Source organism: Poecile atricapillus, chromosome 3 (assembly GCF_030490865.1).
Source record: "Poecile atricapillus isolate bPoeAtr1 chromosome 3, bPoeAtr1.hap1, whole genome shotgun sequence".
Taxonomy (NCBI): domain Eukaryota; kingdom Metazoa; phylum Chordata; class Aves; order Passeriformes; family Paridae; genus Poecile; species Poecile atricapillus.
In genome coordinates, this window is record NC_081251.1 from 32,959,934 (window position 1) to 32,981,631 (window position 21,698).

The 21,698-nt window shown below is 35.0% G+C and overlaps 1 protein-coding gene across 2 annotated transcripts in view; it reads right to left on the minus strand.

Annotated features, from left to right (window-relative positions):
* Positions 1 to 21,698, minus strand: part of PHIP (pleckstrin homology domain interacting protein) — a 105,741-nt gene that overhangs the window by 52,842 nt on the left and 31,201 nt on the right. For both annotated transcript variants that reach the window (XM_058835165.1, XM_058835164.1), the window contains 6 exons: positions 19,938 to 20,008; positions 19,061 to 19,161; positions 18,904 to 18,944; positions 17,744 to 17,842; positions 15,639 to 15,792; positions 14,500 to 14,634 (listed from right to left, as the gene is read on the minus strand). In XM_058835165.1, coding sequence (XP_058691148.1) covers positions 14,500 to 14,634; positions 15,639 to 15,792; positions 17,744 to 17,842; positions 18,904 to 18,944; positions 19,061 to 19,161; positions 19,938 to 20,008 — 601 coding nt within the window. The remainder of the gene's footprint in view (positions 1 to 14,499; positions 14,635 to 15,638; positions 15,793 to 17,743; positions 17,843 to 18,903; positions 18,945 to 19,060; positions 19,162 to 19,937; positions 20,009 to 21,698) is intronic.

Genomic DNA, 21,698 nt, shown 5'->3' on the forward strand with positions numbered 1-21,698 from the left:
AGATTTTAAAAAAGGAATTTTTACCTGATACTCATTTTCTGTTTTCCAGTTCCATTAAGCCAGAACAAATGGGTTTTTGTTTTTCCCTGCAACCTGTCAATCAAGCAGAGGTGACCAATCACCACTCTGAATTTTCATGTCTTCAGCACCTCTTCAGAAAGCCCCTTTCTATTCTCCCCAGCAAAGCACTTTTGCATTTTCTTTAAAGAGACACCAAACAAAATTCTTTCCCTAACTGTGGCAGGCCTATATATAGTGCCAGGAAAGGGGAAAAAACAAAATAAAACAAAACAAAAACCAACAATATTCAGCCTTCAGACAGTAATACTGTGCATTTCTGCAGCACCTTCCAGAGGCTATCAGCTTTACTTAAAAAAATTAATAAATCAAGCCTCAAAAATCCTGTGAGGTAGGTACTGTTTTCACTCTCTTACAGGCTGAGACAAAGGCAAGAATTCTAAATCTTTTCCCCACAGTCTTACAACACATCCACACCCCTGCACATCCCCACAGTGAAAGGCTGCTACATCTATTGCTTTCAGGTCTTTCCTACTACAGGTAATTTCCCTAAAAGTCAAATGAGTTTCTGGACTAGCGAAAGAGAAACATAAACCAATGCAAGTTTTACATTCTATTTTTCCCATTATTCCAGAAGAAACGAACAGAATTATCTCACAGAAAGAGATGGAAAATTAAAACGGAACTTCAAGCGACTGACACTAACATCACAACAGTCAGGAATGCAGAATTAATTTAGTCTAAGTGAGATCCAACGACCACAGCAAAGTTATAACTTTGAGCTGCTTTTTGCATATAGAAAGCTCACTGTATTAAAGGGAGAGAGTTTGGATAAGCAGGTGGAAAGCAGACAGAATTTCACCACAATAATAGGCTTCGCAGAAATACAGTTAAAAATTGGAAAAGAATTATTTTATACATAGAGATTTCTGTTCCCTTACCTTTCCTCCAACAAAGCAAATACCAGTGTCAAGCTTCCTAATGTTCAAGTCCTTCATAAATAGAATTTCAGGGTTCAGCCTAACTTTTGAATACCTTTTGTTTTACAAGGTAAAAAACAAATGTTGTGGGAAGAACAATTTGCTAACCATGGTGAGGGGAAAAATGAGAAACAGAAGGGAAAAAATCCAACTACTAAAATGATGGGGTTTTTAGTCCTTTCCATCAAGAAATCGTTTGGATGGATAATTTTCAAGAAACCCCTGGAAATTAGAGTGTTAATTGAAAACCATTCCTTTCTTAAGTAAAGGAAAAGAATAGTGTTCTACTATTTGCGGACAAGAACAGTGCAAATACTTTTAATCTAAACGTGCCCAGAATCTTTAAAAAGTGCTTTCAGAAAGGGCAACTCTAAGACCTTTCAGTACAACAATTCAAGTCTGAAGTACAAATACTTGGAAACAAAGATTCTTGTAAGCAAAAAAAATACTATTGAGGATAACCTTCCAAGATATAATTACTATTCTAAATTAAAGAACAAAGTCAACCAGAATGTGATACCCTGTCAAATTTTCTCTTCAATAAAGCAATTTCAGGATTAGTAAGTGACAACTTACAACAGAATTTTTTCCATAATAAAGCTCACACACAGGAGCTAGGCATTTGAAACAGAAACTAAATGTTAAGTTACAAAAAGGGAAGCCGTAGTAAATCAGAGAAGTTGTTACTTTAGCAGGCTAGATAAAGAATTTCAGAAAGAAGGAAGCTGCCTTCTCCTCTCCATTCCTTTTAAACCAAAGATACAAGAATTACATAAAGGCAGTATCCCAAGAAGATATGAAGTGCTTATTCTGTCTGGAACCTCCCACTGCTGCAAATAAGGATAGCAATTGTGAAGGGAAGAGACTGTTCATGAGTACAAAAAAAGCACTGATTAATTAAGAGCTGTCACAGAATCACAAAATTGTTTGGGTTGGAAAAGACCCTTAAGATCACATAGTTCCAACCCCGTGCCATGGACAGGGATACTTTTCTAGACCAGGTTTCTCAGAGCTCCATCCAACCTGGCCTTGAACATTTTCAGGGATGGGGAGCCCCCAGTTTCTCTTGGCATCCTGTTCCAGTGCTTCAACAGAGGCTGTCTCACTACTAAAGACTGCGAAAAGTGAACGTGTTAAGACACTCCTGGGTAGCAAAGCAAGTAGGCAAGGATTTTTCAGCTACAATCAGGGAAGAACCAGTGATGCCATACAATGAAGACCAAGTAAAGATTATTTTTAGTCTCAGCTTCAAGAATTAGGAGTCCAGTTTGCCCATATTTTCACTAGCAAGGAAACATGTGGACCTTGGTATACCCCAAAAAGAGGAATATGGATGAAATAAGAGAATGAAAAAGGGAAGCCTCTTTCCCTCTCAGTTTTGAGGAAAGGTTATCATTGGCCCCAAACCAGGGAGAATAGAGCTGTCTAGCTTGTACACAAAGCAACGTCTTAAATACATAAAAATTATTTGTTGTATGAAAACAGAATAATAACACCTATATAGTGAGCTCAGTAATAAATCTTTTTGACCTGTTATCAATAGATAGTATGAAACAGCTAAACCTGACTTTTCAAGAAGAGTATAAGACATGGGAGAAAAAGAAAGTAAAAAAAAATTCAAGACGAAAATTAATAAAGACTATAGAGTACCAGAGAAATTTAAGAGACTTTGTTCCGAAAAATAACTAATTTTTTAATGTCAAGAAAATATAACTCATTCAACCTATATTTCAAAGCGAGATTTCAAAGGCATAATATGATATTTAAACTTGATTTAAATGACTGTGATTAGTAGGAGAAATGCAGAGTAGGTAAACTTTATAAAGAAAGGATAACAGTTACTGATTTTGGAAAGATAGAGAGAGCTAAAAGGATGTGATCACTAAAGTTTCTCAAGTCAGGCCTTTCTGTTATTGACTAAAGAAAAAATAAAAGCTCTTTGATGGAATGAATATTAGGGAGTCATCCACTGAGAACAGATTTGGGACAACATAAATTATATCAACTGAAGCAATTAAAAGCCAACAGGACAAAATGCCACAGAGCATGAGCCTAATAAGATTATTAGAAATAACTTACTAACACATTTACTGCCAGAAAAAGAGAATGAAACTTAGTCTGCATAAAATAACAGTACACATTTCTATAACATCTGCTAAGACAAGTCACCAGCACAGTTTAAAAAATAAATAAATACATAAATCAGTGAACTAAAGCCTCCACTAGCCTGAAGTAGTATCCATTCTTAAGGTAAGGAACTGACGCAATTAGTTGGAAACACCGGGAAAAAGATCACTGAGTGTTCCTTGCAATATATCACATAGCGTGGCAACAAAAAGAAAACTGGAATTCTAAACCAGATCAGAATTGCATCCAGAAAAAGAAAGTGCATACATGCTAGACAAATAAGACAATGCTAAGGACTAAAATCTTCCAGAGCCGTACACATATTTTTTGCTTCTAATATTCAAGATAAGTAAATTCTAAGAGGAACAGATAGAGAGCCACTTATCATGATAACCAAAAAACAAAGAGAGATCAGCTTCTTTATATGAACACTAAGCAAAGAGGACTATTTTGTATGACTATACTAAAAGACCTTTAGAAGGAAGAGAACTGCTATACTAAAAGACCTTAAAGAGGATGGGAACTTCCCTACTTAAATGCATAGGAACAAATGAATACTAGTTACAAGAAACATTCAAACCTGAAAACTGGAAATAGGATTCTAATAATCACAACAATGGTATATTAGGACAAATTTCTAATGCTAGCGAAAAAGCAGCACTAATTGTTATTAAAATCTCTTTTATAAATGATGAAACTACATCATAACTGTTCAAGTCAAATCAGCTTCCAAGCATCTGGAAGTTCCTTTGCATGTTTGTGCTCTCCTTTGCTTTAAGGAACAATCTTCAACCACAGAATGCTTCCATAAGCCAAAAAGTTCTACAGACTTTCTGCAAAGTTAAAGGAGGTTGCTACTCATTTGCAGGAGTGGAAAAGCAGACTTACTTTTTAAGCCAGTTTATAAAAATAAAAATTTTTAAAAATCAGATGATCATCTACACTGGTTCCAGAGCAGTAACAAGAGACAAAATGGTAGGAAGACGACAAAAAGCAATTAAATTCAGAGTAACATACTTCCTAAAACTGTTTCTATCTTCCTACCTGCCAAGTCAGTTATTCATTCAGGAATGCTGCATGTCTTGAAAGATAAATCTATCAGTTAAAATGTCTGATAGGTCACCCACCCTGTGGATGCCTGAAGTTTTATAAAGGCTATATATATAAATTAAATACAGCTTTTGTCGTTGTTAAAGATTTTTCTTAATGTACATCCTGCAAACTCAGTACTGGCTTCTTCTATTTGAACTATTAGGGCATTATGCTGGTTTTGTTTACCAGAGTCTGTTTCTCAAGATATGCTCTTATGTGCTATTCAAAGGTGGAACCTGTCAAAAGCTTCAAACCATTTCAGTAGGCCTGTAGATAAACTGATTCAAAATAAGGCATCCATAACCTTTCTTAGGTCATTCTGTATTTCACATAACTATAAAATCTGACCTAAAAATACAATCCCACATAATTCTACTGAACTTGAAAGATTTTATGAAGGCCACAACTTAAGAAATACTGTTTTCACATCTCTAATTCCCATTGGAAATTACAATATGTTGTTCATATAAGCAAGAGAAGTGCCTTTCAGACATTAGTAAAAAAAAAAAAACAAAAAAAAAAACACCTTGTGTGGCAGAAAATCCACACACAGAGCATTCTGCTGAGGTGTTCTAAATGGAACCTGATTTTTCACACTGTTCTTTTGACAGGAACTTCCAATTTTTTGGTATGCCATTTAGCCTAAAACCAATCAAGAAGCTGCTAAAAAAAGACCTAGGTAGGCCTGATAGGTTTACTGTTTAAAGGAAAGGAAACAATGTCGTAAGTGATATGATAATGCTATTATGGCTTTAGAGTTTGCCAGTTTGCATTGGAAGCAGAAGTTGAATTAGAAAATAAGAAACCACATCACACAGATCAGTGGAAGAGCAGACTTCAGAAGATGGGGCAGGAAAAACATTAAGATACACAGACATAAGTAGCCATAGCATAGGAACTGCCTGTAATGAAGTGTCCACTTAAAGCTAAAAATAAAGGACAGTCAACAACTAGCTCTCTGAAGGAGCAAGAGCACACAGAAAAATCCAATTGCAACTCAGTAGTCTCTGCTTGATTGACAACTTGCAGGAAGAAACCCTTTTGACCTGAATCAGTTAATACCATAACACTGACAGTAAATTCTAAACAAAACAAGGATTAAACTGCACTAAAACATTTAAACAGTCATTAACAGGGAATGCATGTGTCCAAATTCACAAAAACTAGACATCATTGCCATTATGAAATACATGCCTACTACGACCTCCATGGGGTTTCTAATATTTTTGACTGATTTATATAAAAACATAAAACGTGAAAAGAGGGCAGAGAGACTGGGCAAGAAGACAACCAACACATCACTGCATCCAGACAGTCTGATTCTTCAACTGTACTACATACTCTCCATTAACAGGATCAAAAATACACCCTCTACAATTTCCATTGTAGAAATCAGGAAAATTCTTGTCATTTTCTTCAATTTGACCTTTTTATCAAGGTCAAGTTCTGTATACGATGATTTTTGTCACTGCTTAAGCTAATAGCTCCAAATCAATATAAAACATATCCAAAGTTCTCAAAAGCTAAGAAAGTGTTTCTATTAAAATTTTTCAAAAGATACATTGTCTAAAAGTTGGAAAAAATGTATAAGCTTAAAAAAGAATCATGTAATGTAACTACCATACATCCTAGAAATGTAATAAAGGACTTGGAAAGAAATGCATGGAACCAGGAATAGCACCAGACAACTTTACATTAGACAATCAATTAGCTACAGACTTGGGGACAAAACACTTGGACATTATTTTCAGCCATCTTATTCCTTAATTTCTGTGTAGCCATAACTTTCCACCTTAACATCAGCTTGTGAGATGATTTCAGGATTGAGGATTTTTTGGGATTATGTGTTTTGGTTGTTTTTTTAATATATAATATATATTTAATATATAATGTAAAAAATGTATCTGCATTTACCCACATTTACGTGTATCTGTCTTTGAAAAGGTACATATTCACCATGGTAACTTCACGTAATGAATGTAAAACAAAATGAGCATGAATGTACTCACTTGCTTCAAAGCTTTCTCACTGGATGCTTGGCAATACACATTTTCAGTTTCAAAAACAAGTTTAATGCTTTAAATACAATTATTGCTTTCTTAAATTATGTATCACCCCATTTCCTGATTTTATGCCAGCATATCTAAGTATAATCTGTTTCACTACTACATCATTGGAATAAAAGCAGCATTTAGCAAGATACAACTATAATCATCACATAATCAGTTAAGCATGACCTTACAAGGTAGGTTAGTATCTGCTTGCTGATTCTGCTGCTCCAATTGTTTTCAAAGGTAATCAAATGAAATAAAGGAATTTCAGAGATCACCTTCAAAACAACCCTATCAAACCCACTCTTTGTTCTTCAGACCAAGACTTCTCAACAAAGAAGCAACCTGTAAAAGAAAACTACGGTCCAATACAAGTCAGGGGTTTTTTTCTTTACTATAGCCCAGTTGTAAGAGCTTGGGTCTTAACTTCAAGATTGGCCAGGAAATCAAGAGAACCAAAAATAATTTTGTGAGTATTCATAAACAAGGTATATTCTCTCAATCACATGAAAACATCCTTCACTGTATAAGAAGTTAGAATGCAGTCAAATGAAAGCTACTACAGCAGAGCTAAAAGTAAAGGTTTGTATGAGCAGTCCTGCACCATTTCAAGATCCTTCCAACAGACCTTTTCTTCTAAACAGCTTTTGCTGTGGTAACTGTTAGAAATATAGTCATGTTGTAACCCTTTAAGAGAAAACAGGTGCCAGAGTCTTATCTTCTCAAGTAAACACACAGAGATCTCCCAGCAAAGTAAAACTTTTGTTCTTCACAAACAGTATTTCAGAAATAACCAGACGTAACACTACAGCATTTCAAAAACGTCTAGCAAATTTTATTTACACAACTGTCTCACTTTATTTACCTGGCATTGATGTACAGAGCTTAAAAATTTAATTTACAATTAATTCATTTTTAAAGTACCAAAATATAACACTTACTCTAAAAAATAATATTGTGCTGAGAGAGGCATTATGCATGTTTGAACATAAACAAGCTGTGGTAAATTTTCCCCTCTAGGGTATTTTCCTTGAATTTGTGGTAAAATAATTACATTATGTCAGTCATGCTAAATACCTGGTCTTCATGTCTTGCTAAGAAATCCTGACCAGCTCTCTCAAGCACAGCTCAGTATTTTCACCTTCCTGAAAACAAGCACTGAAATATCAAATTTGAGACTACATCAGCAAAGCCAACCCAAACTATGAGTCAAGTTGGTGAGCCAGGGTAAGACATTCAAATTTTACAATTCAATAGTTGAAAGTAGTAGATGTTCTTATTTTATAATTCTTCAGCTAAAAAGCTTGCAGAGTCATTAACAATTTTACCCTGCTGCAAAGATGAGCTTCTTTTTATTTGGTTTGGGTTTTTTGTTGGCTTGCATTTTTTTTTCCTAAGGATTATTAACTTCTGCAGTAATTTCCTGACTCCAACCAGGAAGATAAGCAAAAAATCAGCCCTCCAAGTTTGTTAGCTCTGATAAAGTAGCTTATACCTGTTGCACTATATGCTCAACAAGGGTTTAAGTTCTTTAAAGAGTTTTTCAGTACAAAGAATACGGTTGTTAAAGAGAATGACTACATTAAAGTTTGGTTGTGGCAAAATAATGCCACGTCATATAACTTTATCTTGCTGAAAGGATCCATAATTATTTACATAAGGTTCCAGTAAGATGTTCTTTCATCTTTTCAGAAATATAAGTTTCCTCCCCATCTCTCTTTTATCTGTCATGATTTTAATTTAGAAGAAAAAAATTCCAAAAAATAAATATATTTTTGCTAACGCAGTTAAATCCAGACTTTATCCTAAAATTTTAAGTAATTTGCTCCTGGGCTGACAATTTTAAATGAAGTTGGACAAAAAAATGTGCTGCTAAATTTGTATGAAAATTGCAATTGCAAAACTTTAACTTATTAGAAAACCATCACTTTTCAATTCAGCTGCTTATATTGTACCTGCTTCAGTGTATGTTTTTGGACACATATGGGAAAAAACTATGCTCATCACACTAACCAAGTCTTTGAATAAGCTATTAAACCTTTTTTTTTAACACAAGTATACAAATCCTTACTTTGTTTTAAAAATGTTCATATTTCATAACTGTTGAAAACTAAACCATATTGTAAAGAACACATGCAAATCACAACAAGTCACAAGCTTTCTAGTTCTGGATACAATGTCTATTTACATAAAATCTAACTACTGCATTTTAAATCAAAGTGTGGGACTATTCATCTTGAGCTTCTAACAGAAGACTGCCTAGAAACAAAGAAAACAGCTAGGATTCTGATACAGAGATTTAGAGCAAAATATGCCCCAGTTAAAAAGAAAAATTTTTATAAATCAGTGGGGTTTTTTTCCTAGCACCTGTAAGGTGTCTCATCATACCTTACACCAACTACAGCTGTCAAAGGCATTGTTGTCCTTCTAGGTCTCAGTGAAAGACCATATCTTAGCTCCAGGATCAGATTTTTCAAAAACAGCCAAGAAATGGAACTGTGGCCTGTATCTTTCTCCAGTAGCGATGCAACAGGCACACCAGCCTACCCCTCAGGCCTTGCAATTCTGTTTTATTTCTTTGTCTTGATGATTTCCATAAAAGTGGGACAGAGGGCATAAGAATGACAAATACCAATTCAAGCACTAAGCATCACACTGCTATTTTTGAGCTACCAATATGGTTTCCAGGGCAAGCAACATTTATTAAGTGAAGAATAAGCATTTATACAGAGGAGAACAGTAGTGTTTCTGGGGGAGATTTTCTTCTACAAATATAATTGAGTTACTTGTCATTTCAAAGGAACCTGAAGGTGGGAAAGGGGAAGAGCAGGTTCAGCTAGAATTTCTTCTTTTTCTTCCTCCTCCTCCAAAAGAATCAGAAGGTTGCTTCAAATGACTAGTTTAGAGTTCAAATTGTAATGCATTTCTGAAACATACCCTTGGTATTTCTATACGCTCTCATGAAACGTGATTTGGCATTTAGAAAAAGACTCATCATACAGTTCTCAACAGTTAAGATACACATACTGTGATGCATAAGTGTTGTAGACTAAGGTGGCTTAGCCTTCCAGCAAGTCAGATAGTCACAAAGGTAGGAGGATTTTGAAGTACTTCAGACCTGTGAATTTAATAGCAAACTGTAAAAACATTCTTTTTGTATCAGTATTTCAAAGCATTCCTCACAATATGATGGAAGAACTTAGGCCTTCTCAGCCCTGAGTTCCAAGGGAGTTTCAGAACTACCACCCAGAGCGTGTTAAGGATACCCTAACACACAACAGTGCTCAGAAAGATTCTTAGCGTTAAGGTAATGTCACAAGAATCAATCCAAACCAACACCTCACAACTGGGAACACATTAAGATTACAAATAAGCAAAAGGCTGACCTTGACAGGCTGTCAGGCACACAGGAGGCATCCAAGGCACACATGTCAGACATAAGAAGGCTGACTGCTGAGCCTGACTTCTCAAAGAAGCAACTCACAATGAAAGTCAATCAAGTAAGACAGAAGAACAACACCTAGTCATGAAAGATCTTTTGTTGTTGGTTCTCTTTGGGTATTTTTATTAAATCCAGTGTCCAGGAGAATTTTTTTTTCTTTAAAGGCTTTGATAGTCCTACTTGATTAATTTCTACATTACACAAAGATTTCTTAAACATCATAAGGCTCGTCATAATTAAAACACAGGCTTCCTGTTTCAGTAATTGCAATGCCTACCTACAGAATCTGGCTAGTCAGATATCAGATTCAGGCAATGACATTCAAAGACACAGTATAATTTCAATATTCTGCAGTGACAAAAACTGTAAAAATGCCTGCTCTCCCCTAATCTTTCATTCTTGCTACTGTAGTATAGCTTCATAGTTTCAAAAACATACTTTAATGCAACAGAAGTCACTATGTGTTTCTGCAACTGTTCATAAAGCTATGCTATAAATCAAATTATTAAAAAAAATTAAAACAAACAAACAAAAAAAAAAGCCCCAAGCAAAAAAACTAAGAGAAAGGACAGAACTACAGGCCTATATATATCCTAAAATCTTCAGGAAACTTCTTTTAACATTCTTTAATAGGGCAGCCCACTCATGGGACAAGAACTGTCAACTTTATCACAGGAGAAATCTATACACAGAGGCCCCAGAAAAAATGTTTTTTGCAAGCAGTCTGAGTCAGCAGAGGCCATCCTCAAGAGCTACTGCTTAGAGGGTAGTATGCTTTAGCAAAACTGCCCAAGTCCAAAAAACTAACACTCAAGGGCAGCATTGTAACGCCACAAACCTATTTAGGGTCAGTCTCGATGAACACCAGTACTTAATGTCTCAATTACACCATCAACAAAAATCTCATCACCAAACCAAACAAATACCCATGCATCCACCTAACATTACTAGACATCTCCATTTAGATCTGAAATACTACGTCTCTATAGTTTTCCTTTTTTGGCTTCATATGTTCTCAACATTGAGAAACTTCTGTCTAAAGCCTAAGGGCTAAGCTGCAGCACATCCCATCCAAATGCCAGTCCTGACATTCCTAACAAACCATCAGCATCAGATCTATTAGGAAGTAATTTAGTGGGAACACCTGAAAGAAAACAAATGCTATGACAAGAACTGAGTGGTGTACACCTTCTATTTATGACCTGACAGAACATTAATCCTGCAAACACAAAAGCTTGCCTGAAGGCAAAGAATTTCTATCACTTTCTAATTTACCCAGAACATTATTTGTATACCCAAGAAAACTAGCCAGTGCCTAACCCACAGGCTACAAATTCACATCTCTCCATAGTGGCACAACTTGAGAACTGGGAAGAAGTCCTGTATAGGGCATTTATAGCCAAGATGCTCTCCTGAGTAACTAACTGGCAGACACTGAGCTAAGAGCTTTACTACTGAGGATAAAATAGAATCTACATCTTCCATTTCCTAACTCTAACAGCTAAGATAATCAAAAAAAATGAGTGCCACCTGCTCCTGTAGACTCCTTTAGGAAAGCCAGGACCTCACTCAGTTGTCACAAAGGTGCCTTACCACACAAGGGATCCAGATGCCTCATTGCAGCTTTGAGTAAGGAACTGCATTTCAAATATATCTTTATGTAAATTATCATACAGCTGCTTTCACCAGACAGCCCACCATTCAGTGTATTTTTTTGCCTGGATCATCTACCAAGACACCTACAGTTCATACACACTTCAATTATTCAATTGTTTAACTACAATTTAAACATTTAAAGAGTCTGTGCTGTTCTGTAGCAATAACACTATTTTTGTGAAATAAGCTCTGTAACAGTTCTAAAGGAACAATTTAAGATTTTTCAGAATTCTGTTTCTTCAGAATGCTTCTTTGTACCTGGGAGATACAGCAGATGAAGCTGCCCTAATATTGCACCAAGAACACATTCTTCATTAGCAGCTGTATTAAGTAAGGAGTGGTGTGAATATGACATAGGCCAAAAACTAAATACCTGTATCTGCACATGCAATTTAAAACCATCTCAGGACTTACTTGCTGAATCTCAAAATTCAGCCTAAAATACTTTAACCATCTCATACTCTTGATACTTCTATGGCAAATTTCATTCTCTGGAATACTGAATACACTCCCTGAACTGTAGGTGACTCAAGGCACTGAATTAAACCAGTTCTGAATGTTCACAGACTCCAACATCAAGTTACGCAATACTTATACAACTAGACCAAATGAAATGAAGACTACAGGTGAAAACATGAAATATATAAAGCATATATACTTACTGAGAGTAAACCCATGTGACATTCATTTATGGGACTGAGATTACTATTAATGATAAAGACAAAAATCTGGCAAACGGACCAAAGATTCTTCACACATACCAAAGATGCTTCAAATTAACCAAAATTACGACAATTGATTTAATAGCAAATCTTCAGTTTAAAAACCTGGGAAAGAATGTTCTGCAGGACCACCAGAGTCACCTAGTGGGACCAAATTGCAACCAGCAAGGAACAAATAAATGGAGTAATCGAAGTTTAAGTTAAATTCAAACCAAACAGTATATTTGGTATATTTTATAGTCACTGGCTGGATAAAAGAATTAAGTTTCAAACTGATTAACACTGCTTGCATCCCCTGGGGTTGTTTTTTGGTTTGTTTGTTTTTGGGGGTTTTTTGTGTTTTATTTTTGTTTTGTTTTTAAGTTTTTTGTTTATGTTGACAATGAAGGCATTTGGGGCAGGGTGCAAAGTAATTTAAAAATACACAACTCTACTGCAGGGATTTGCCACAAGGCTTTAGATGTACAAAGCAATCCATCTAGGACAAAAATACCTGACTGAACTAACATTAAGCCAACTTTCATCTATGATTTTCCTAATTCAATCAACTCCCCCAAGGTCTGCAACATTTTTTAAGGAAGTCTTGTTATGAGAAAGCCACCCAGTGCTACTTCTTGTACCACAGACCAGGCAATGATAATGAGAGATTTGTGAACTGCAAAACAGATATTTGGCATTTAGGAAAAAGATAAGACTGGCAGTTCTGTATGAATTCATTTATCCCACTGGAGTAAACCAGAACACTTCAGCTTTGCAGCTCTGCAGAGGTGACTGCACAATGTCCTCTGCCTGCTACCCATCACCTAAGAAAACCTCTAATTTCCACCCATGTCTTTTGAAGCATCAAACACAGAATACTAGCTGGTGAAATATTCAGTCCAAAGAGATAGCTCTCTTGCATACCTGGCTCAGATGGTGTAATTCCTTGGTTTGAGATGAACTGATTGCCAGATTTACAATTCCCCTCACCTCACACAGCAGGCAGACCTTCTCATGTTAGTTTCTAGCACAAAGCACAGATTACTAGCTGCTGCTGTCTTTTGATAGTCTACAAATTTCTCTGATTCCAAAGATCTTAAAATATATGTGACTACTATCTTTTTCTAGGTGTTTATGTTGCATGGCATCTTGAAACAAGTATTTCAGTCTTTTGGGGGCTGCCTAATATCACAGGCACCTGTAATTTAGATTCTGATAGTTCATAAATGGACTTGGCTTAAAAAGAGCAGATGAGCTCAGACTCCTCTAACCTAAACTCCATGAAAAACATCATACATCCATAGTAACAAGAACTGGAAATGCAAGCTAACCATGCAATGAGAACATATACCTCAACTGGCAGTAGTGAATAGCAGCAAGTAATGAAGATGTGTGCTCATAGCTCCAATATGATTGTCTTGGATCCTTCATAAGCTCAGTTACAGAAATCAATGCAGAAAGAACACTACTCAACCTAGGTCATTGCTGAAGGAATCTAGGTTGCACTCTCTCTGATTAAGATTGGCTGAATTTTCTCAGAGAGCTTATGAACTCTACTGTATTGCACATCTCAAAACCTTTCTTTGGGTTCAGTGACCTTCCTGGCTTGAGGTAATTTCTAAATGTCCCTTATCCTCTTGTAAATGTATCAGTGGTAGGTCTCTTGTTTAGATGATCTTCTTTATGCTGGAGTCCAAGACTGCTATTCCACTACAGCTGAAGCCAATTTGCCTACTCTCAAGCTTTACAAATCATTGTGGCTATTCTACAAAGGCTTTTGTAATTTTGTCCAAGAGACAAAGTCTGAATTACACAATACATCATTATCATTTTGAGGAACAAGATACATACAAAGACCCACTTAATATCAAGAAACAGATGAAAATACCTATTACATTCATCTTTCAGGAGAATTAGTTTAGTGAAGAACGGACCAAATTTGAAACCTGCATGTGGAGGAGTTCGACACAGAAAGGCTGACAGAATTCCATCCAATGGCCCAAGGCAACAAACAACCTTGAATGAGATCACGAGAGTCCTGAACAGCTTTAGCCAGATTAAGATTTTGCAATGCAAAAATAAACCAAGTTCCACCTTGGCTCCCCAGGCAGGAAAAAGAGCACTAAAGGAGGGTCTTTATCACCATGTCTCTTATACATGATCTCTAACCATGTAACTAATGTTCAAATTTTGTGTGGCTCAAGCATATAGAAAAAAAACACTATGAAATATAGCCAAAGAAACAACTTCTAACATTTAACAGATTTACTCTTTGCCCCACTGAACTGAAAAGGAATTCCTTGTGACTTCACCAGATGCAGGATCTTGCTCTATACATAAATCATACTTGAAGATGGCCTACATAAGAATGCACTAAAAGCAAAGGTTTAGAATGATTGCTTTGGCATATCTGTATAAAGCACAATAATTACCATGTTGAAGTAAGACCGGATTTTGACCCCTCTTGCCAAATCCCAAACTATGACATTTCCATCATGTCCAGCAGAGAAGAGAACTCTTGGATCAAATGGATGAGGTTCGAGCACAAAAACTTCATCTTCATGTCCCTGAAAATGAAGTCACGGCAGAATGAAAAAAAGTATTGTATCAGATACTCAAGGCCTCAAGTGTTGTTGTACCATGTTACCTCATGGTAACACTAGCAGCTGTGACATTAACCTGTGAAAATACCCAGCAAAAAACTGCTTTAACCACACTTTTTTATTTTTGGATTACACTAGTTTCTTTCTGGTTGTAATTTTACCTTCCTAAGTCAAGTATGTTTCCTTCACAAGTACATCCTAATACTTTCAACGAGGATTTTTAAAGTATTAGTGTCCACAACACTTGGTATCTTAGGTCTTAATATTATAGAATATTATAGATATTATATCTATATCTTATCTATAACTTAATATTATAGAATATAATAGAATTCCATTTTCCAGCAGAGTATCAGTTAGAAATTTAATTTAAACTCATAAAGAATTAAATAAATAACTTAAAGTTAAAAAATAGCATCTTCAAAATTGATGCTGTATTTTAGACATTTCCATTAAGTATTTCCATCTCTAAGCAGAGTATCAAGTTACCTAGAGTTAACTTTCTCAATTACAAAAGAAGCGTCAGACATTAGTAAAACTGTTGATTTATTTTAGTTAGAAGACTAATTTTTTGTCCTCATGGAATGATTAGGTTGCAGAAGTGTCTCTGGTTAAAGGGGGCAAATTTACCCATTGAAAGTATTTCAAAACATCACATCAAATAAAGATTAAAAAACCAAGCATTTCCTTCTCTCCTTCAAGACGGAACTCCATAAAAAAAAAAATTGAGAACCAAAACCTAAAATGTCCAAAATTAGTTTCAGACATCTTGAACAACTGTGGTTATTTGCAGATTTAAGTTTTTATTTTCTAATAGGCAGCTGATAGACATTTCTGTTACACTTCAATTATCTGGAAACATTTGTCAAGGCAATTTTCAGACAGGAAAAAACATATAAGGAGGAATGTTGATGATGTATAAATAAATTTTGCATTCAAGATTGATAAATCCAGATGGTACACCTTACCATGAGAATGTGAATGAGCTGGCCAGTGAAAGAATTCCAGACCTTCAGAGTCATATTATTAACTGCAGTTATAACAGAATTGTCATGGCGGTCCCATGCCACCATGGTCACTTTCAGCTTTGTGATTTTATCTTCAACTCCTTGAAAACTTTGTCTAAAACAGAAGAGTAAAAAATTTCAGAGTAATCCTACTTTGCCAAATTAATAACAAGTGAAAATACTTCTATATTTTGCTGTATTTTTTAAGAATATTTCTTCAAGAAACCAGAGAAATTAAAGATGTATTCTATAATGCAGCACATGCAATGACAAAGAATTGTAGATACTTAAACAATGACTAAAGGATCTTCCAGAAAATGCCCTCTGATACACGACCTAACTTACTTAAATTGATAGCTACAGTATTTTTTGTGACATCTAAAGAACAAAAATCCAAATTAATCAACCAAGTAACAGTAAATTGTCCTAAAGAATATTTGCAATAAGTAGTTCTCAATACAGAGAAAAGTATTCTATACCTTAAAATTATCTAAATTCTCATGCAATATTTAGTCTTACACCACTACCCTGGCATTACTTTACTGTTGGTAATAATGCCACTTAATTTTGCATGAAACGCAAACAACACAAATCTACAATATAATCTATCAGAATACTCAAAAATTACATTTTTGGCAGTGTGATTTAAAGACTAATCACCCTTGAATTCTCTAGCACATTTACTTCTATGAAAACATCAACCAAGAGCAACAATAGCACGTTACCACTATGTAAGCAGACAGAATACAGAATCTTCCATACAGTAGGCACAACAACACATTGCACAATAGTATGTATTGTAAAACTCAATAATAGAAAATGTAGTTATAGCCAAATTCCCTTCTAGATTCAATGCAGAACCCAGGAGGCTTTATAAGCTGAATTCACTCTTTCCTTTCAGTGCAGCGATTTCATTTTCTTTGATAAAACTGTTCTTGTGCAGAAAAGATCAAATTTGGGACTGCACTTATTTCTCTTGTCACAATAAAACAGAATTCTGCTATAGGTGCTTTACTAAAATGAGCATTTCAGTTTCTCAGATGAATTCAGCATTTATGACCACAATGAAGAAGAATCCATTCCTCTTTTGCCCAGTATCAATTAAAATTGAGAATTTTTACTGAGATTAACTCAGTCTGTTATCAAAGTACCAGTGTTTTATACACTCCTGTCCAACAGTTTGATACCTATCTTTTGTTGCATCTGTCCGTAATTGACAAGATAATGGCTGATCTAAACATCTAACTAAATTACAGCTTATTTAGCCTTCTCTTCCATCCCTTTTGGTCTTCCAGATATCTTTCCACAGATTACTCCTGAGACCATTATAGTTGGTTTTTTTCTACTAAATATCCTTCAAAGTGCTCAGTATGAACAGTAAGGGAGAAGAGGATTGTCCCTTAAACCTGTTATAAATCTTTTTAATTTATGTCAACTGGAAAACATCTTCATGCCAAAATAAAAAGGTGCAAGCCACAATTCCTATTAAGTCATTCTCCATCTTCAAGCCTCTTTAGTTGCTTGTTCTGGTGTACAGAAGTTTCCCATAGCTACAAACTCCTGTAAATTCTCAGATTGGTTTAACAAATGAGAAACCATTAAAGAGCCAGAAATTTCTTTGCTCTGGCATGTTGTATGAAAAGGACCCAAAACTGCTTTCCTGGGCATGCACATTCCACAATATCTGTAAATATTACTAAAATGCAAGCAGTCTCAAGAAGACATCTGCCCTGGTTTTCTTGCTCCAAGAATAAATGTCTATGTAAAAAACATATAAATTTGACCTTCTATGGGTTGTGATTATCTTTTATTCTTTTAATCTAATCAAAATATTAGTGGCACTATTATCAGAACAAGTTAATTTCCACAGCTGAATATGTAGTCAAATACTTATTTTCATTGGATTTCAAGAGATAGATAAGCATACTGTACATTTAAGCACTAATAATTTAAGCCTTCTCTTTTTCTTTTCTCTCACTGTATTTTTTAAAATTTTTTTAGTAAGTCAGCAAATTATAAAGGCCCTCAAGAACCTATGTGATAACAGAACATTTTACATCACTTACCCTGCTGGGCGAGTAGCCATATCTAACAAAATGCTTTTCCATTCCCTTCGCTTAAATTGCCAGATTCGTGCTGTTCCATCACGGCTTCCACTCACAAATCTAACAAAAGGGGGGAGAAGTTACTCAGAGACCAAAGGCAGATCTGTACAGAAAAGACACTTAAAAATTAAAGAATTTAGAATTCAAAACCAGAAGGTATGAGTAAGAAGTCCAAACAGTGTCAGAATGCTGTACAAGTGGTTTGAGATAAAAAACACTTCCCATACCAGCAAAAAAAATTGAAGGCCTTGAAAAAGTCAAACCTCCTTCCCTTATCCAGAGCCCCTTCCAAACCAACTGTTCTATGACCTTTGGTGCACCTTGCTGACTTCTGACACTACACTGGCAGACGGACACCACAACCCAATTAACATTCCAAGGGACTGACCTATCACACCAGGTCAAGAGGAGAGTAGAAGTACAGACATGATTTAAAACAAAACCTATTCCAAATAAGTTAGCATTGTACACTGAGCAAGTATTATGATATTTATATGAAGAAGTGTTTCCTAGCCCGAGTTTATCTCCCACCCTTTTCTTCCCCGTTTTAAATGTCCAGGGATAGGAGGAGGAGAAAGAGGTGGGTGAAGCTTGGTTTACAACCATTTGATAAAAGTGTACATTAGAACATTAAATAAGTGAAAGTGTCACATGCTTCATAATAACCAAACTGTTTTCTTTAGCATCCTTCATATCCAACATCCAGAACTTAAAGTGAAACATTAAAAAAAACAAAACATTAGACTAACTAAACAAAACATAATTAGATCTAGTTTGATAATTTCTCTGTCACTTAACTGCAAAGAAGTTTACACATTAAAATATATCTAAAAGTACGTGTATCTGATATGTGAATATATGTATAGACACATATTTCTTAGGAAAAAGTTTCAAGCATTTCTATACTCAATATTAACAAATTCAAACACTTCAATCATTACAATAAAAAAACTGAAACTAAGGAGTACCATTAAAAAGAAAACAGTGAGACTCCAATAGTTACAGATGATTTTACTGGATTAAACTCAAAACAAAGCTTTTTTTTTAATAACTACCTCTGGAAACTGGTATTTAAAAATGTCTACAAGGTCAAAAAAGCTAGCTCTGAACAGTGTGCTTACCTGCTACTACTATTAGAAAACTGAATGCTGTCAACTTTGTCCTATATAAAAAAAGAGCAGAAAAAGAAAAAAGAAATCAAATTTCTCCAAATTATCCCCTTGTATCCAAATTATTACTTTAATCAAGTACATATGTAATTTTAAAAAATGTATTTACAGTATGAAACTCCAACTCTGATATCTTCTCTGGCTGACCTGATCCAAAGAAATAAACCCTAATGATGTGATCTGTACTCCCAGTGGCCAAAAACATTCCACCTGAGAAAAACAAACAGATAAGTCTTTAAAAAAAAGGGCAATCTACTGTTATTACAGTATTTTCAAAGGGATGAAACATCAAATATTTCAATTTATTCTCTGAAATTTATAGCTGTGTCTCATTTCAACTATGCCTGTAACTGACCTTTAAGTCAAAACAAGATATATAAACTCCAAAGTTTAACTGGAGCTGAATTACCTCACATTTGCTGTCAATAAATATGCATCAGCAGATGTAGCTGAAAGATTAGCTAACCAGAGTAATTTGCTTGCAACTAAGCCCTTAGAAGCCTCCCTCTTAAAAAAAAAAAAAATCAAATGGAACTAGAACTACAGTACATTTTGATATTTTATCCAATTATTTATGTACCATTCTTCATTTACCAGCTCTCAAATCAATGAAACCCAGACCGTGAGAACTCTGTAATCAGACCCTTCTTGTAAAAATCCCCATATATTACACCTCAGATAAAGCTGACTCTCCTAATTATTCTGAGAAAAAGGTATATATCTATTCTGTTCTGAAAAAGCATTAAGTCACAAGAGACTTATAACGTTTCATATTTAACTGTTTCTAAGAATTTCTGTACCAGCAAGTATTAATGCATAAATTCTGAATTTCTATTTTAAATATTTGGGCTTTTTAAATAGCCACTTAAACTCAAATCCATCTTATTAAAAAGAAATCTGCTACAGTAACTACTGTACTTCATTTTACACTTCAAATGACTTCTTACACTCATACAAAGAGAGAAGGGGAAAAAACAATATTTTACCAGCACTGAAAGAAGAACAGATCATTTGGACTCCAGGCCGAGGACGTTCTGTAAACTTCGTTGGCCTTGGACTACAAATAAAAAATGACAAACAGTTAAATAATTTCCTAATAGGGTTTCAAAAAACAAGTCAGTATCTTAGAAATAAAGGACAGAAGGATAAAATTAAATATGAAGGAACAGATGGCTGCCCATTTATAAACAATTTTGTGTGACTATGCTTCATGATCTGATCTTTAGGAAACTAAGATATCCAGATGGACTAAGCAATTCAGGCATCAAAGAGTTGTAAAATAACTTCAATCCCATTCCCTTCTGATATTACTATACGAAAGACTTCTCTGAAGTTAACAGTAAGGCAGAACAGAGTCAGTTTCCCATGATGTTCAGTTTTAAACCACTCGATGTACAGGTTTTTTCCTGTAGCATATGCTTGCTTTTGCAACAGAGAAACAGCTGGTTATTCTTTATAGACAAGGATATCAAATAAATTAAAATAAATTTGGAGTTTTTCACTGTATTAGAATATAAGAGTTGCTTTAAATTACATATATTCCTTGTAGACTAGTTTCAAACAGTACCCAAATTATCAGGACAATGGCTAGAAGTTTGTAAGGGATTTTACTTTAGTGCCCTCAATTTCTCTAGGCATTTCAGAATGATGTGCAAGCAAACCTAAAGCTTCAGTGGATCTGGCACTTTAAGGATGTGTAAAACCAAAACAAACCAGATCAAGTTCTTCAATCGTTATTTCAATTCTGTTTGTGCATTACAGCAACCTCAAATCAGTAGGTGGTCTTGCACAGTATGCCATCTGCAATCTTCCCTCAAAGAATTAACTTACGAGAGAACAGCAGCACTACACCCACGAGTGTCATCACTAAAGATTTGCTCTAACATAAAAGAATGCATATTCAGAACTTAGCCAAAATGTTCTCTTTTAAAAACAAAATGGCCTGTATATTTCACCTGAAGGCAGATGCATAAGAAATCTTTCTCCACTAATCAGTTATTGCTATCTCAAATAATGCAATAAGCATTAAATCTTAGTAATGTTTATGCATAAAACAAAGTAATAAATATCAGCAATAGTTAAACCTTTCTCCAAATTATCTATTCAGCATAGGATGTTTCTGTGACCCTCCCTGCAGGAGTTTTAAGGTAACTCCCTGCAAATTTGCAACAAGGTAACTTCACAAGATACATTAAACAAGACAAAAATCTTTTTTACAAAACCACTTAAATGCTTCCTAACCGAGATACTAACAAGAACTATCAGACAATTCAGTATGCAGTTTACATAATTTGGAACAAATGCAAACAGATAAATAGGCTGTCGTTTTCTTCCACTGTTGTTTGTGAACTCTGCCTTCGGAGATAAACCAGCTGCAAAATAGAGCAAGTATGCACTTACATTCTAGTTCAGATAAGCAATTTAAATTCTCAAAATTATGTCTCTCCAATGTGTGCTATTTTAGGCATTAGGAGACAAGAGATTACATCACTCTTCCACAATAGAGCAGACTGCAAAATGAGTTGGGGAATCAGTATTTTTGTGAAGGGTGGAAAGGGGACAAAAGCTGATTCTCTCCAGGACAGTGTTTCACTTGACATGTATTTTCAAAGCATTTATTGTTTTATTAGTTAATTAATCTAATCTGTAGACTAGCCTAACTCTGGCAATGTAGTGGTTAAAGCAAGACTTCTTCACAGAAAACATATGTGATATAACCTCTCTAACTTAAGTCTTTGTTCACAACT